The sequence below is a fragment of the Melanerpes formicivorus genome, unplaced genomic scaffold, assembly GCF_026170545.1.
Source record: "Melanerpes formicivorus ecotype bairdi unplaced genomic scaffold, bMelFor1.0.p_v2 SCAF_6, whole genome shotgun sequence".
Classification (NCBI taxonomy): domain Eukaryota; kingdom Metazoa; phylum Chordata; class Aves; order Piciformes; family Picidae; genus Melanerpes; species Melanerpes formicivorus.
The window spans coordinates 7,053,408-7,067,441 of record NW_027142358.1 but is presented as its reverse complement, the minus strand read 5'-3'; the positions used below and the strand labels follow the sequence as shown (position 1 = coordinate 7,067,441).

General features: G+C 43.0%; 1 protein-coding gene across 4 annotated transcripts in view; it reads right to left on the bottom strand.

Moving 5' to 3' along the window:
* SH3PXD2A (SH3 and PX domains 2A) overlaps positions 1-14,034 on the bottom strand; it is a 271,897-nt gene that overhangs the window by 145,251 nt on the left and 112,612 nt on the right. For all 4 annotated transcript variants that reach the window (XM_068139450.1, XM_068139448.1, XM_068139449.1 and 1 more), the window contains one exon: positions 9,358-9,449. In XM_068139450.1, coding sequence (XP_067995551.1) covers positions 9,358-9,449 — 92 coding nt within the window. The remainder of the gene's footprint in view (positions 1-9,357; positions 9,450-14,034) is intronic.

The window sequence follows — 14,034 nt, the reverse complement described above, 5'->3', positions numbered from 1 at the left end:
TGTAAATCCTGAATAGTTCATTACTGTCAGCAGGATTGCTCCACTCAAACTCTGGCATAACTGGGAAAAAGAAAGCAGTCTAAAGACAAAGGGCATCTTTGAACCCAGACACACAGCTCCAGGTAGAGATAAGCAGTAGCAAGCCCCTTCCATAAACCTCCCAAACAAAATGCAAGCATTTAAAGGGGGTGAGGGGCGTGCTTAATTGAATTCCCACTGGCACTGAAGTCTGCACTTAAAAGCAGGCCTAGGGTTATCTGTGAAATTTCAATTAAATCAAAAGCTTTGATAACATGATAAGTCACTCCAGAGTTTGGAGTCAAAACATGTTGTTATTTGAACCTCTGCTTGTGTTTCTGTGAACAGCATGCATGCAAGACAGTCAGCTGCAGACCAGTCAAGAAGATTGAAAGGGTGGAAATGAATCTGTGTCACCTACAGCCAGAGCCGCTTGAGGTCTGGTATTTTATACATCCTAAGTCCTTAAGAAGGCACCCCATTCCTCAAGAGACAGGAGGATAGAGCAAAACAGATCATCTTGGATGTTTGCAGCACTCCAGGAGACAGTTCCCTACTGCCACAATGTTTGTTCTTTCCAGCCTTCCTACAAACAAGATTCTAAATGGCAACAGCACTAGGACCTACCTGAATGCAGAACTGTGTGGACAAGGAACACCAAGCCCTGTCTATGTAGTGAAATGGATTTCCAGCTCAAATCCTTTGGTGGCATGGGGTGAACGGTGAAGCAGGGTGCACCCAACAATATCTAATGTGCTGTTATGACACAGCCAAGCCAGAAAGGAAGCCCAGCTCTCCTCCTAACTCAAAGCCTGAAGCAGTGACTGTCCAAAGAGACCTGACTTGCTTTACCTGTTGTTTAGCACTCTGATTACTAATGCTTCCTCCTCTCTCTTCGGTCGCAATTGCTAGACGCAAAGGGCAGTACCAGGGACTCTCATAGTTCATAGTCCTATTTACTGAAGAACAACACCTCTTCTTTCTAGTGTTTAGACAGAAATGCTCCACCTTAAAAAAAAAAAGCATGATTTTCACCTCCACCTGGCCTCTAGTCAACAGCAGTGCCTTCCCTTGTAACATATAGTACAGCCTGATAAAACACTATTGAAAGTAATGGACTCTCTTACGTTGTCCCCAACCAGTTCAGAAGCACAGAGAGGGTTGCACTAGGCTCATGTACATGAGAAACTCACGCTTTTTATAACCAGTGAGGCTACTGATCCTCAACAGTATTAAAAATAAAATGACTTCCCAGACAAGCAATGTCAAAATTACATAGTGAACAAGAAGAAGCAGCACAGAGTACTGAAAAGTCCCATTTGGCCCCAGGCACCCCAGGGGATAATTTATCACCCTGGCAGCAAACATGCCATTGATGGTGTCTGTTCATTGTGCACTCCTCTTCAGAGTGGAAAAAGATCTTGATTAAACAATAGTGTGACCACATTAAATATAGACATTGCAATGACAAGCTTGACTCTTCTCCATGATATAATTATATTTCTAACATAAGCTGCCTATTCTTGTTTTTCAGAGACATGACACACAGGGGATAAGACAGGCTATATTAAACTCTGTCATGTTACTGAACAGAAAACTCCACCCCATCTCCTCCTGCCTGGCAGGTCATGAGTCGACTGTGATAGACACCTCAGTGCATGCAATTAACCTGCTAGCAGGGGCTTACAAGAAATCCAGATAAGAAGTGGAAGTCCCCATCCCTCTTTGTCTCCTCAGTTTCATGCTTACCCACAAAGCACAGAAGGACTGGACACCTCTCTCCTGTCTGGATCTAAAGATCTCTTCTGTGCTTATCAGCATAGGCAATTCATCTCTGTGGGCTGCCCCTATTTCAGGGCACCAAACCAAGCACCGCCAGTCTTTAAACAGAGACTTTCAGAAGAGCCTGTGGCACTGAGCCAAACATTTCTAGAAGTAAAGGCTCATGGATGAAGGGTACCCCAAATCCTTCACAAGCTTGATAAGCTCTGAATCTAGTTATTTTGGGTTTGCTCCAATTATGCCTCATTAGCCCAGCTTTCTCCCAATGCCAGATGAATAAATTTCTTCTTTTGGCTCCTTAATTGGATTTGCATATAGCAGCACCAGTAGAACAGGCTTTCCCCACAGATTTGGAAGCAATGTTTCTTTCAGCACTGACTGGTGATTGTAAAAACAAATTATCTTTCTAACTGGTCGTTTCTAGAACTTTTTCTTATGGAAGGGACAGGGTTTCTTTACTAGAATCAAATCCTCTTAACAATTATCTGATACTGTACCTCGGTAATCATACTGGATATACAGCCAGGAGATTTGAGAGATGTTTCCAACACCACAAAATAAATCAGTGAGACAGTAAGGAAAAGATTTCCCAATCCCCTGCATTAAGCACTAAACTTCTTTTCTGTGGAAGGAATGAATTTTACAGGTTAAGTTAGACATTAAGCAAACTATTACTTTCTAATCTACAAAATGGGCACTGGCAAAATATCAGCAGTGATTGTTCCTCCAGGATATGAACAAAAATTACTGGACAAGTATCACAGTATCACTAAGGTTGGAAGAGACCTCACAGATCATCGAGTCCAACCTGTCACCACAGACCTCATGACTAGACCATGGCACCAAGCCCTCAAGCCAACAAGCCCAGCATTTATTTTTTTTCTCAAGCAAACATCTCCACATTTCATAACACCCCTTCAGTCTCAACATTCTACAGTGAAAGAAAAGAAAACAATATTGAATTTATGCCCATAAACAGTAAACTTTTACTAACACTGACACTATCATTGCAGTTGGCCCCAGCAAGGCAGCGTCCACTGCAACTGCCGAAGCAGCACCATGTCAGCCAGCCTCTGCTCTTGGTCATATTCTGATGGATTTTGGATAAATCTGGTTATTCTTAATCCATCTTGTGCCCAGGACAGCATGCTGCTTTTAAACCCTGCAGCATGCTCATAGCAAAAGCTATTTCTGTACATTTGGCTACCCGTGTCAAGTGTCAGTGCATTAAACTATCTGCTCCTTTCAGCTCCATGTCCTTTCAGTCAGACCTACAAAGCATGGGCAAATCTAAATGGGAGATTCAAGGCAAGGAATAAAAGCTCTTGATGGACAGTAAGAGCAGTAACATATGCTGTTCCAACTACCATTCTTCTACAGCTTTTTCTGTGTGGTTGCTGCAACTATTTAATTTAATGTGCCTTCTGTTTACCCCAGGTTTATTGTTTGACACTTATCTACATATAATTTTTTTTCTTTCATTTTCTGGATGAGCAGCAAAAAGCTGTCAATATTCTGTCAGGATGCCAGAGTTATTTGCTGGTGTCAGCGATGCTGCAGCCAGCAGCAAATTTCAGCATTGTCCATTTGATATTCCAGCCCAAATCATGTTTTGTTGCAAACAAAAGGGAAAGTCCCATGTGAAACTTAAGAGGAGGACAACTAATGCATCTTTCCTATTACTTCTGACCCTCCCCTCCCCCCATCTCCAGACTTCCCTGTCCCTGCATTGGCTTGGTTTATTAAGATAACAATCTCCAAACAAGATCATGGTAATATGCATTGATCAAAGGCACACACTACTGGGGAATTCTAGAGCACCATCAAACAAAGGCCAAGTCCCAGAGACTGAGCTCCTGCTTCTGACTGAGAGAGCAGGATTGGTCACACTTCACTCTATTTCTGGGACACAAGGCTGCCTGACCTCTCAGCCACACTATGAGCACAGTACTGTAAATCCATTCTGTGATTCAGAAGCCAACAAAACATTTTCATGACAAATTTAGATTTTGAAGGCAAACCAAACCAACAAACAACAAAACCCACAGATGCTCTGCTACACTCAGATGCTTCAGGAGCTGTGGTCCCTACTTACCACTGAAAACACTGAGAGCTGTATGACTAAAGAGGAGTAGCCAAGCAAGGCTTTTGGCAAATCAGCATTAACAGGATAATGCATCCTCAGCTACCTAATTCTCAGTGAAGGCAAGTAAGTAATTCTTTGAAAATACTTTTTCTTCCCTTCAGAACAGTGAGTCTTGACTGCATTATCACAGTATCACAGTACACTGGAGGTTGGAAGGGACCTCCAGAGATCATTGAGTCCAACCCCCCGCCAAAGCAGGATCACTTAGGGTAGCGTGCAGAGGAATGCCTCCAGGTGGATGTCATCTTTATTCAGAGTTCTTCCTGTTCCATATTTTACAATTTACTTCTCAGCTGATAAATCACATAAAAATAAAGCTTCCACCTTTTTCTGACTTTGCATTTCTTAGGGAAAGAATTTCTATTCTGCATCTCTCAAATGGAATGAATTGCCCTAATAAAATGCATGCATGGAGCAGTCACAACATCGGTGCCAAGTGCAGACTGTAGCAGTGATTGTCATAAAATGGTGCTGACCACATTCCTAAACAATGTGAAAATTGTACTGTAAGTCCTGTAAGAAACAGCAACCACATGAAAAGAATGACAGCTCTCCTCATAGCGCATCTGCTCAGAGACTCAGCTATCAAATGTGTTGGGGAAACACAACTGTAATGGGATGAAAGAGAAATACAAAGGAAGAAATATGAGAGACGAAATCTAAGCGAAAATATTTGCATAATATCAAACAGATCAGAATAACTATAGATATTTTACAGATGAAAAGATTTCCTCCTCTGCCATCCTCCTGCCAACAGGTAAGTGAATTGTTATTACAGGGCTGATCAGACTACATTATGGGACACAGTCATATGGAAACACAGTCATCCCTATGGATAGGAAAAAGTGAGAAAGCTGTGCTTTAGCACTGCTAGTAAGCATGCTTTCTTAACATGGTCACTGCATTACCCTGGTAACTTCCCAGTTTCCTTATTAAGAACCACTAATATGTGAAAATAAAGGCAGAATCTAGTTTCTATTTTACAGTGGCTGCCTGGTATCTGAGTATCTGAGTGTTACACCACTTAGGTGACAGAGATATGATCAGTAAAGCTCAGGGCTACAGATCACAATAAAGTATTTCTGGTCTCCAGTACAGACACTGCCAGCATTCAGTCCATTTTCTGAGTCGCCCCTCTTAACATATGTACCTAATAAGTTCCTTAATTTTCCTGGATTTGCTTTTTGTTTGAAAATTGCTTTATGATTCTTATAGGAGAAATATTCTCAGACACCACACCCTGCTTTAAATTCAGTTGTAAATATTACTAGTGGTAGTTTAAAAATAAATCTCATTTGAGCTTTCATGCATTTCTGCAGGAGGAGCACTGGAGATTGAATCCTTGGCTCCTGATCTGCTTTTTAGACTAGATCCAGACCCAGGAAGGAAAAGCAAACTGTCATGAGTGGTCTGGCTGTGATATTTCAAAGCTAACTGCAAAAAAAAGCCCTACAAGTAGTGAACCATATGCAATGTCTAATTGATTAATCCTACTCCTTGGGCATTCCTGTTATTTCTAGTAAAAAATAATCATTACAAAAAAATGGTTTCTGAGATTTTGTTTGTTGACTGTGAGCCCTGGCCTGACCTCAGCCTTGAATTTAAATCCCCAGTAGAAGTCTCAAATTAATCCATCTCTGGTTTAGTTATCAGTAATTATAATTACTAACAGAAGTATCCAGTAAATGAATGGCTTTCAGTGAGAGGGAGTTTTAACTTAAAATAAGGGATAAATAAAAATGTACTTCCTTCTTACCTTAGAGTATCTTTTCCCATAACAATGCAGGATCTGGTCCTTACATGGGTATGGTGATAGACACATGCCTGGCCTTTTGACTAAACACATGTACATTTGCTTAAGCACTAAAATTCCACATTTTACACTCCTAAGAAGTTGAAAATTGCTCCTCCTGTACCAGGGTGGATGGTTTGAAGCCTGCTTTCTCTGCATCTCATCAGTGAAGCAGACAGTGAGCAGTACAAGCCACTGCCCTGGGAATACTGCCACTGGAGCTTCACACTGCCTAACATCAATGCTCCCAATGCATGCCAGTTCCCTTACAAAGGCCATGCTTTCACCATGTGAAACAGTACAACAAAGCTCCCAGATTATCCTTTGGAGGGATTTTGTGTCCTACTGTGGTTTTTCCCATGCGGCATGAAGAAAACTTGCGGTTGGGATCTATCTAACCCAGAGCTAGCTCCACTGGCAGGGGCAGACTCAAAGGAGAATGTCAGTCAGTTCAAACTCTGTGATTTCTTGAGACATCTCTCCAACTATCTGTAAGCTGCTGTATCCAGAGGAGGTTTAATGGGTCTGAAAGTAATACCTTCTGCCTACTGTCACAGGAGTCAAAAGCCTGGACCATCACCAAAAGAGGAGAGAGAAAACCTAACCAGTGAATCCAAGTGAACAAATTGGCTGGATTATGACAGTGCTGGGAAAGCCCAGCTTTTATTAGAGCTGCACTGCTGCTGCTCAGCACTGCAGGCAACCGGAGCACAGCAGCAGTAGGAAATGACCCTGTAGGGAACAGCCTGCACACCAAACATGCCATAAAGGAGAGCACACACAAGCAGGGAGGAGGCAAGAGTAAGGCACATGAAGAGCTGTAAGGAAGAAGATGGCAACACATTTGCAAAAGTGCCTAAGGGACCACAGGGAAATGCTGGTTTCTTTTAGGACAATAGAAACAGAAGTGAAGAGCACAGCTTCACAGCTAAATTACTGCAGCGATACAAAAATCACTGCACGTGCATCACCATGAGTTATGGTTCAGCAATTAAGGTATGGATATCTCTCTGCATATCCCAGCTGAGAGGTAAAACATGTTATTTAGTGCCTTCTCCCTTGGAATTTAGGATTCCATGTTTTTTTCTGTCTGGGAGCATGTGCTCAGTCACTGCTCTGTGGACATGCAATAACTCAATGGACTGTCTGGGCTCAACAACAAATGCCCATGGGATTAAGGCTACACTCCTGAAAACAGGTTCATTAACCTCTAGGCCAGGCTTTGTCTTATGAGGCTGAGCTGCTGCAGAAAAACAGAGTTGGCAATTGTGAAACTGAAGACCATCTCATTGTGCACAGTGAGAAGACATGAAGGTGGCACAAGCAAATCTGTTTTGCTGTTCCTTGGTGGCTGAATCCCTCACCTGGCAATATTTATTCTCCTTTAATCCAGATGGTTGAAAGCATGTCTATGCTGATGTAACCATATATGAACCACCTCTGCACTAGGGGCTAAAAGGAGCAGTTGAAGAAATGGATAAAATAATTAGAGTAGTCTAGATGCTGCCCCCAGGCTATGTCCCTACCACCTCCAATGAGACAAATGATGAACCATGATGTTCAGGGAAGATCCAATGCATAGGGCAGCACTGGATCACTGTTTCTGGAGGGGCTGGCAGAATAGCAAAATGAGGAGATAAAGAGTGGATGTCTCTGGCTGATAGCACTCCCTCCTGCAGGGGCTGTTGAGAATGAGAATTGCCCTGGAGGTGTCCTTCCCCTGGACCCTACACAGTGGTCCAGTGAGCTTCAGATCTCCCCTCCCCCTCAGTTCACAGAAGAAAAACACTAAGATGTTTCCATTGGCTTGTACATCGTCTTTTTGAGGAGACTAATCTTCAGTTTCAACAATACATCTTTTGTGAAGTACACTCAGCAGAAACCTTAGACACCTTCCCTAAGATATGTTTGCTTACAGAAGATGAGGTAGGATTTGTTTAAACCCAGCTAGATTAATGTCTTGCAGACATTAGTGAAGTGAGATTTAATCAGGTTATTGCTCTACATTTTCCAGGGAAATAAATCACACTTATTACTAGGTTGGAATAAGATGCAAGGCTTGGGCTGAGAACATTTAGTCGTTTTTGTTTTTCTGGCAGGGAGCAAATGGCTAACTTGAAAATTGCTGCAAGGCTGTCAAACAAGGAGCTCAGCAAAAAGCCCTCAAGAACTTGTAGGAGGAAAAAGAGAAAAAAAGCCAAAATGGCTAGTGCCAGCCCGGGGGTGGGCCATGGCCCTTGTTCCCTGCCTTCTGGAGGTCCAACCCTGACTCTATTTCACTCAAGTCAGAAGCTGCTGAGTCCTTATCAGTCCAGAAAGCAAAGAAGAGTGCTGAACAGCATTTTAAAGCAGGCTCCTGCGGTCCATCTGAGATCCTCCAGGTAAACTTTCCCACTTCACTTTTTGGTGTCTGTTTCTGCTTGGGACATGGGGGTGTTGTGGGATGAAGCAACCTTTGCAAACCTCCTTACAGATTGTAAATGGAAACTGTGATGGTCAGCAGGTCTCAAGAGCATAGGTAGTAGTTTCTAAGGTTGCAATATGTGTTTAACAATGAACATGCAACTGTATCTATTCACCCGTAGCTCTCAGCTATGCTACCAGTGTTTTCTTTAATATAAATGTTAATATATCCCCTCATATAAAACCACATATGCACAAGAGACAAAGTTTGGGACAGCAAGATGCAGCAATCCTCTCCTCTACACCAACATGGGTACAGACACCTGAAGCCAATACAAATCTTTTCACTATGTTTGTGTGCACTGACGTGCCAAAATGCAAACGCTTTACGTCCATTTCCCCTTATCCAATGGTCTGTGCAGATAGCAAAGGAAGCAAATTACAGTAACTGCCTGAAATCAAGTTTCAAACTGTGCAAAAAAGTAGCTCAAAACACAACGGGACCAAGTCGAATTCTTACTGCAGAACACAATAAAATACATCCTGTGTGGTATTGAAGGAGAAAAGCAAATATCAGGAGAGGCAGCATAGAGGCTTGTGAATGCTCTCCTGCAAATGCTTTTTCTGGGTAAATTAGTCTGAACCCTGATTACATCAGCATGAATCAGCCTGTCTGCTCCAAGGAAAAGGCTACAATTCTGTTTCGTGTTCAATGGGAACTTTGCTTAATTTTTCCTTGGCTTCCTGCTTAGAAAGAATAGACTCCCCAGAGACAGTTTTGGATCTGGACCACAATCTTGCACCCTTTAGATAACTAAGTATCTCTGGGCAGGAGTACATTTAAAGAGGCAGCTGGTAATTATGAGCCAAGTGCTTACTGGTAGGATTTCCCCCTGCTGCTGAGCCAATGCTTTTGGGAAATAAACGACTCTTTGGTGGTAATTATCAAGTAAAAACCACAAGCTAAGGAAGGTTCCCCCATCAGAACCATCAGCAAGAAACAATGCAAAGGTGGGTGGAGGATGGCTGACAATTGTCTCTAAGGGTTGCCTGAGTGTCCTCCACAGATCTGACAACCGCTGGGTATTTTCTAGGTAGTACTTGAAAGCTACAAAATCTGTTCCCGCATTTACAGTAGTAATAAAAACAAATGACCTTTTCCTTCCAGCTAATCAAAGTTAGCTGAGAAGCACTGGAAATCCATCACAGCACTTACTCTTTTGGAGGGTTGAGGTCTTCTGGGCGAGCCTCAAAGAACCTGAAGACTTCATCGCACTGTGAAATGTGAGGAGGAAGCCGAACCAGCGCCTGAGGGAAAATAAAAAAAAAAAGAAAGAAAAAAGCAGGGAAGGAGAAGCGCTTAGAAAAGTCAGGTTCAAATCAGGGCCTCAAACATTTAAGCTACCAAGCCAGAGGACACAAAACAGTTCTGGCAGGGGGAAGCAAACACAAAAGGAAAGCACCATGCCTGGCTACTAACCTGAGAAGGGGGAAAAAAAAGGAAATAGCGTGTCTTCACTGCAAATAACATGCAGGATGCAATGAATTGAGACAGGCAATGGTTCCTGGAGTAACTTTTTTTCCATGTGTACAAGAGCAGAATTTGGTCCACATGTGCAAAGCTATACGATGAGTAGATAAGTACTCTGTGGCTGGGACAGTCTCCACGACATGTGTTTGCACCACACATCAAACAATTCAGTTAGGATTTGCATGCTTTATGTCAATGCACACAAATTCAAGCAGTGGCAAACTACAGACCCAACACCGACTAATACAACAGATTAATGTGCTTCATAAAGTTTTCTATTAAGTACTGACAATAGGAAAAAATAGAGATGGCTAAAAAAAAACCCCACCAACAAACAAGCCAAACCAAACAACAAATTAACAGGAAAGGAAGTTTAATTAAGTGTCTGGAAAAAAGGAAAGCAGAAAGGCTATTTTTGCTTGAAGAAGGCTTCACAGCACATCCTGGCTAACAGTCTGTGAACGCTGCAAGGCACAGGTATGCAGCACTTGTCACATTCAGCAATGTGAAGAAACAACCACATTATGTTGAAGTGGACTGGGAAGCAAGACTTCGAACCAGTAGAAAAGCACATAAAGGTAGAAACATGCTACAAATTTGCTGTTCAGAATCTGGAGCCTGATGGTGCCAAAAGAGAAAAAAGAGCTGTCCCCAGTGCACATAAATGGGAAAGCAGCTCTAGGGGATTGGACGTGGCACTTGAAGCCACGGTTTAGTAGTCATGAGGTCTTGGGTGACAGGTTGGACTTGATGATCTTTAAGGTCTTTTCCAACCTTATTGATTCTATGATTCTATGAAGTGACATGACACTCAGATTGCCTCCAGAAATGACCAGTAGTAGAGGAAAAGAGGCTGGAGCTCACCTCCTCCTGTGCTATGTTGAAAATAGGCCACAGGTTAAATATAGACCAAGCTTCTTAGAGGTACTGTAAACCTGCTTGACAAAATAAGATTGGCTCTTCTGCAAGTTGAACATAGGACAAACAATCTTGAAAGATGATGAAAAACTGCACCAGAGCTAAATGAAAGTCCATTAGGGCAAACTGGTTATACTAACCCATGAGACATCTGATTGATCTTGGTCAGACACAACAGAAGGCCAAGTCAAAGCACGAAGGCAGGACTGGGCACTTGGTTACCCTCACAGGCTTTAGAAGTGGCCAGGTTTGTTTTCCAGACCACTCCTTCTTGGGGATGTGAATGGAAAGAGCTGGAAAATTAAAAAATCCTTCTTTGAAGCTGCAGGTGTCAGTATTAGATGATGGGAGGCTTGTTTTGAGGTGACCTAAAATTCCAAGCCACCTACAGCAATATTTACCCTGTGAAGAATGAGGTTCTGGCCTATGGTCTGCACTGTAGAGCAGAAAAAGATACCTCACAAAAGGAAGAAGCATCAGATGCAGAAGCCAGACAACAGCCTGGTGTATCCAAGCGTTGTGGCATGCATAGAGAGCACTGCTGGTTGCTGCACTAACACAGGATGAAACACAGCAGGTGGAAAACTGAAGTGCTTTAATCTGAATGGAGGATGCACTGACCCTCACTGCTATCCACTCTGTCTTGCCTAAAAGTGTTAATGAAGGTGTGAGCTCTCTACCCTTATTCCCAGTGTGTGCAAACATATGCATCCAGCTGGCAAATCGAGAAAAGTCAGGAACTGTCTGGGAAAAGTAACAATTAAGCATGTTGAAAAAAGAGAAAAACAAGAAAGAGACAAATACTTTGCCAGGACAGGCTAACAACAACACAGACAACATTACAGCATGTTTCATGTATCTGAATCTCAACCAGGAGACAGACACACACAGAGAAGTAATACTGCCTGACCAACAGTGGATGGGCTGAGATTTACTAATGGCTCTATTACTAATGCCCTTCTCAGTTTGGGCAGGTTGCTTAACCTTTTCCCATCAAATTCAGCAGGGATATATCTTCAATTACCCATTTACAACGCTGAGCAGTAACACCTACCTAATTCACAGAAAGGTTATGAGGCTCAGATATTTAATATCTACAGTGCGTTTTGAAATCTCAAATGGCTTGATCTTGTGAAGTCAATGGGGAAAGAGCACTGCAAATGATACACATCATTACTAGAGAAACACAAACACCCAGGTTATACCTATTGCAGGGGGGCTTGCACATCAGATGCCTTCTCAAAGTCACCACTTCCCTCAAGTCACAGGTGTTCATCCTTCCCAAAAAAACCAAGCTACAGATGTCAATATTTAGCTGGAGCACAGAGCAGGTTTTCAGTGATGGAGGAGCACAAATCCTACCATGTTCCCATGGAGATTTGTGCTTCTAAATATTCAGAAGTTTTAGAAAATCTGACTGGTCTGAATCAGTAGTCCCCTGCCTGGAAATCTCCATGAGCACTGTAGTCCTGCCGGGATGATGGGCTTCAATTGAAAAGCACCTCCATGACCCCAGGGTTCCACAGGCAGTGGATAAAAATCAGCCTAATCCATTTCCACACCCAGCCATCCACCTTCCCACCCCATGGACATAGCAGCCTTGGGGCAGGGCAGGCTCTCCTGCTTCTGAATCACGGTGAATCAAAGTGCTGCAATGTTCAGCCCAGCGCACAGAGGTGAAATGAAATCCACCCAGTAGTAACATGCTATTGCATGTTTCTCAAGGAACTCAGGTGTAAGGCTGCAAGTCAGTAAGTCAATTTTTACTTGTTAAGGAACAAAATCTTAAGAAGAGGTGAAAAATGCTAAGAAAGGGTAAGAAAGTGCAAACAAGGGTGTAAAATGAGGCAGAATTGGTCTATTGATTTCAGACAGTGGCAGGGAACAGCAACACTTTCATGAGAAACAAGTGTCTCTTCAGCAAATGCACAACATCCACCCAGGAGCAAGCCAAGTCCAATGTGATTCCAGAGAGTGAACAAAAAGTGCATTGAGCAGAAGAGGGACACTCCTGTTGCTCTGCAAGGGGAAAATGCAAGTTTCTGGCATTTCCAGCAAGACAGTTTTAGGGCAGAGCTGTAACAGCCTGAAGAAAAGACTGAAGGGTCAAGGAAAGAAAGGTAGAGAAAAAAAGAGGAAAGCAGATGGTGAAAGGATGGAAAGGATGGGGAAGTGACATTCTTCCTGGGATGGCGAAAGAAGACATAAACAAACATAGCTACAAACAGCAAGCATGCAGAAACACAAGGAATTTGCACAGGAAAGGTGAGAGATAAAAAGTGTCAGGGAGCAGACCTCAGCCTTGCACAACCATTAAGCATTATCAGTAACAGCAGGTTTCCTTGCTCAGCCTGCAAAGGCAGACGCGGACTGGTCAGACCTCACGTGCTCCTTAGGAGATCTGCTTCCGTGTGTTATTTCACTCTGCAACTGTCTGTCTCTCTTTCCCTGTTACTGGTTTCAGACAGTCTCACAGAGCAGATGAGGGAATAAGCTATTAGGAAAGCTCTAACATCAGGCAGGGCATGAGCAAGCAGCCCCTGGCACCGGGGATGGCTGGCTACTCACACAGCACCAACTCAGCTGTGGGCAGGCTGCTGCACGCCGCACACTGCGCTCAAAGCAGAGCACCAGGCACAGGGTTTCATTGCTTAAGGTTACATGAACTGCATACAGCCCTGTGGGACTACATTACAGCTCAAAGGCTCAAAATACATGCACATCTGTATAAACCCATATAGGTACTTGCAAGGATGCATTTGAGCGCTGTCTGCTATGTTTGGCAGATAAATCTATAAAGAGCAGGCACAGAGACGTGCATGTAGAGAGATATGCATGAGTAGGCCTCTGTGTGACCATGCACAGAAGGACACTCACTCCACTGAACTTATATTTAAAATGGGAAACTGGTCATGCTCATCTATCAACTTGTAAAATTGATAGAGACAGACAAGCATTTTTAAAGGCTGCCCTGTCTTCCCCACCATGTACATCTAGCTCTGGATGGGGTAAATAATTTACTGACTGTACCCTGCAGCCCATTGAGGGAGTTCAGCTACATTGCTTTTAGACCCCTAATGTTCAGTGGCATTAATCCCAGGTCTGCACAAAAAACACAGAGACAACTGACAGCACTGCATTGTTATGACTCTCTGATGTTTCATATTAAGTATCTATTCTCAGTGGTTTACCATTTTAATTAACATTCATCATTAGTGCCAGACATTTGGGGATGGCAGTGAGTCCAGCAAGATGGAAGGTGCAATTAAAATAGTTTGTTTCTCAGAACAGGAAAATAAATTGTATCACCTACACATAAAGATATCCCATTTCTGTTTTGTTGAGGGCCTCAAGTAAGACCAAGTTTGAACTCAAAGCACTGAAGTGTAGAGGTTGGATGGCAAACCCTGGGTGTCAGACATGAATGAGAATACATGGTAGTGA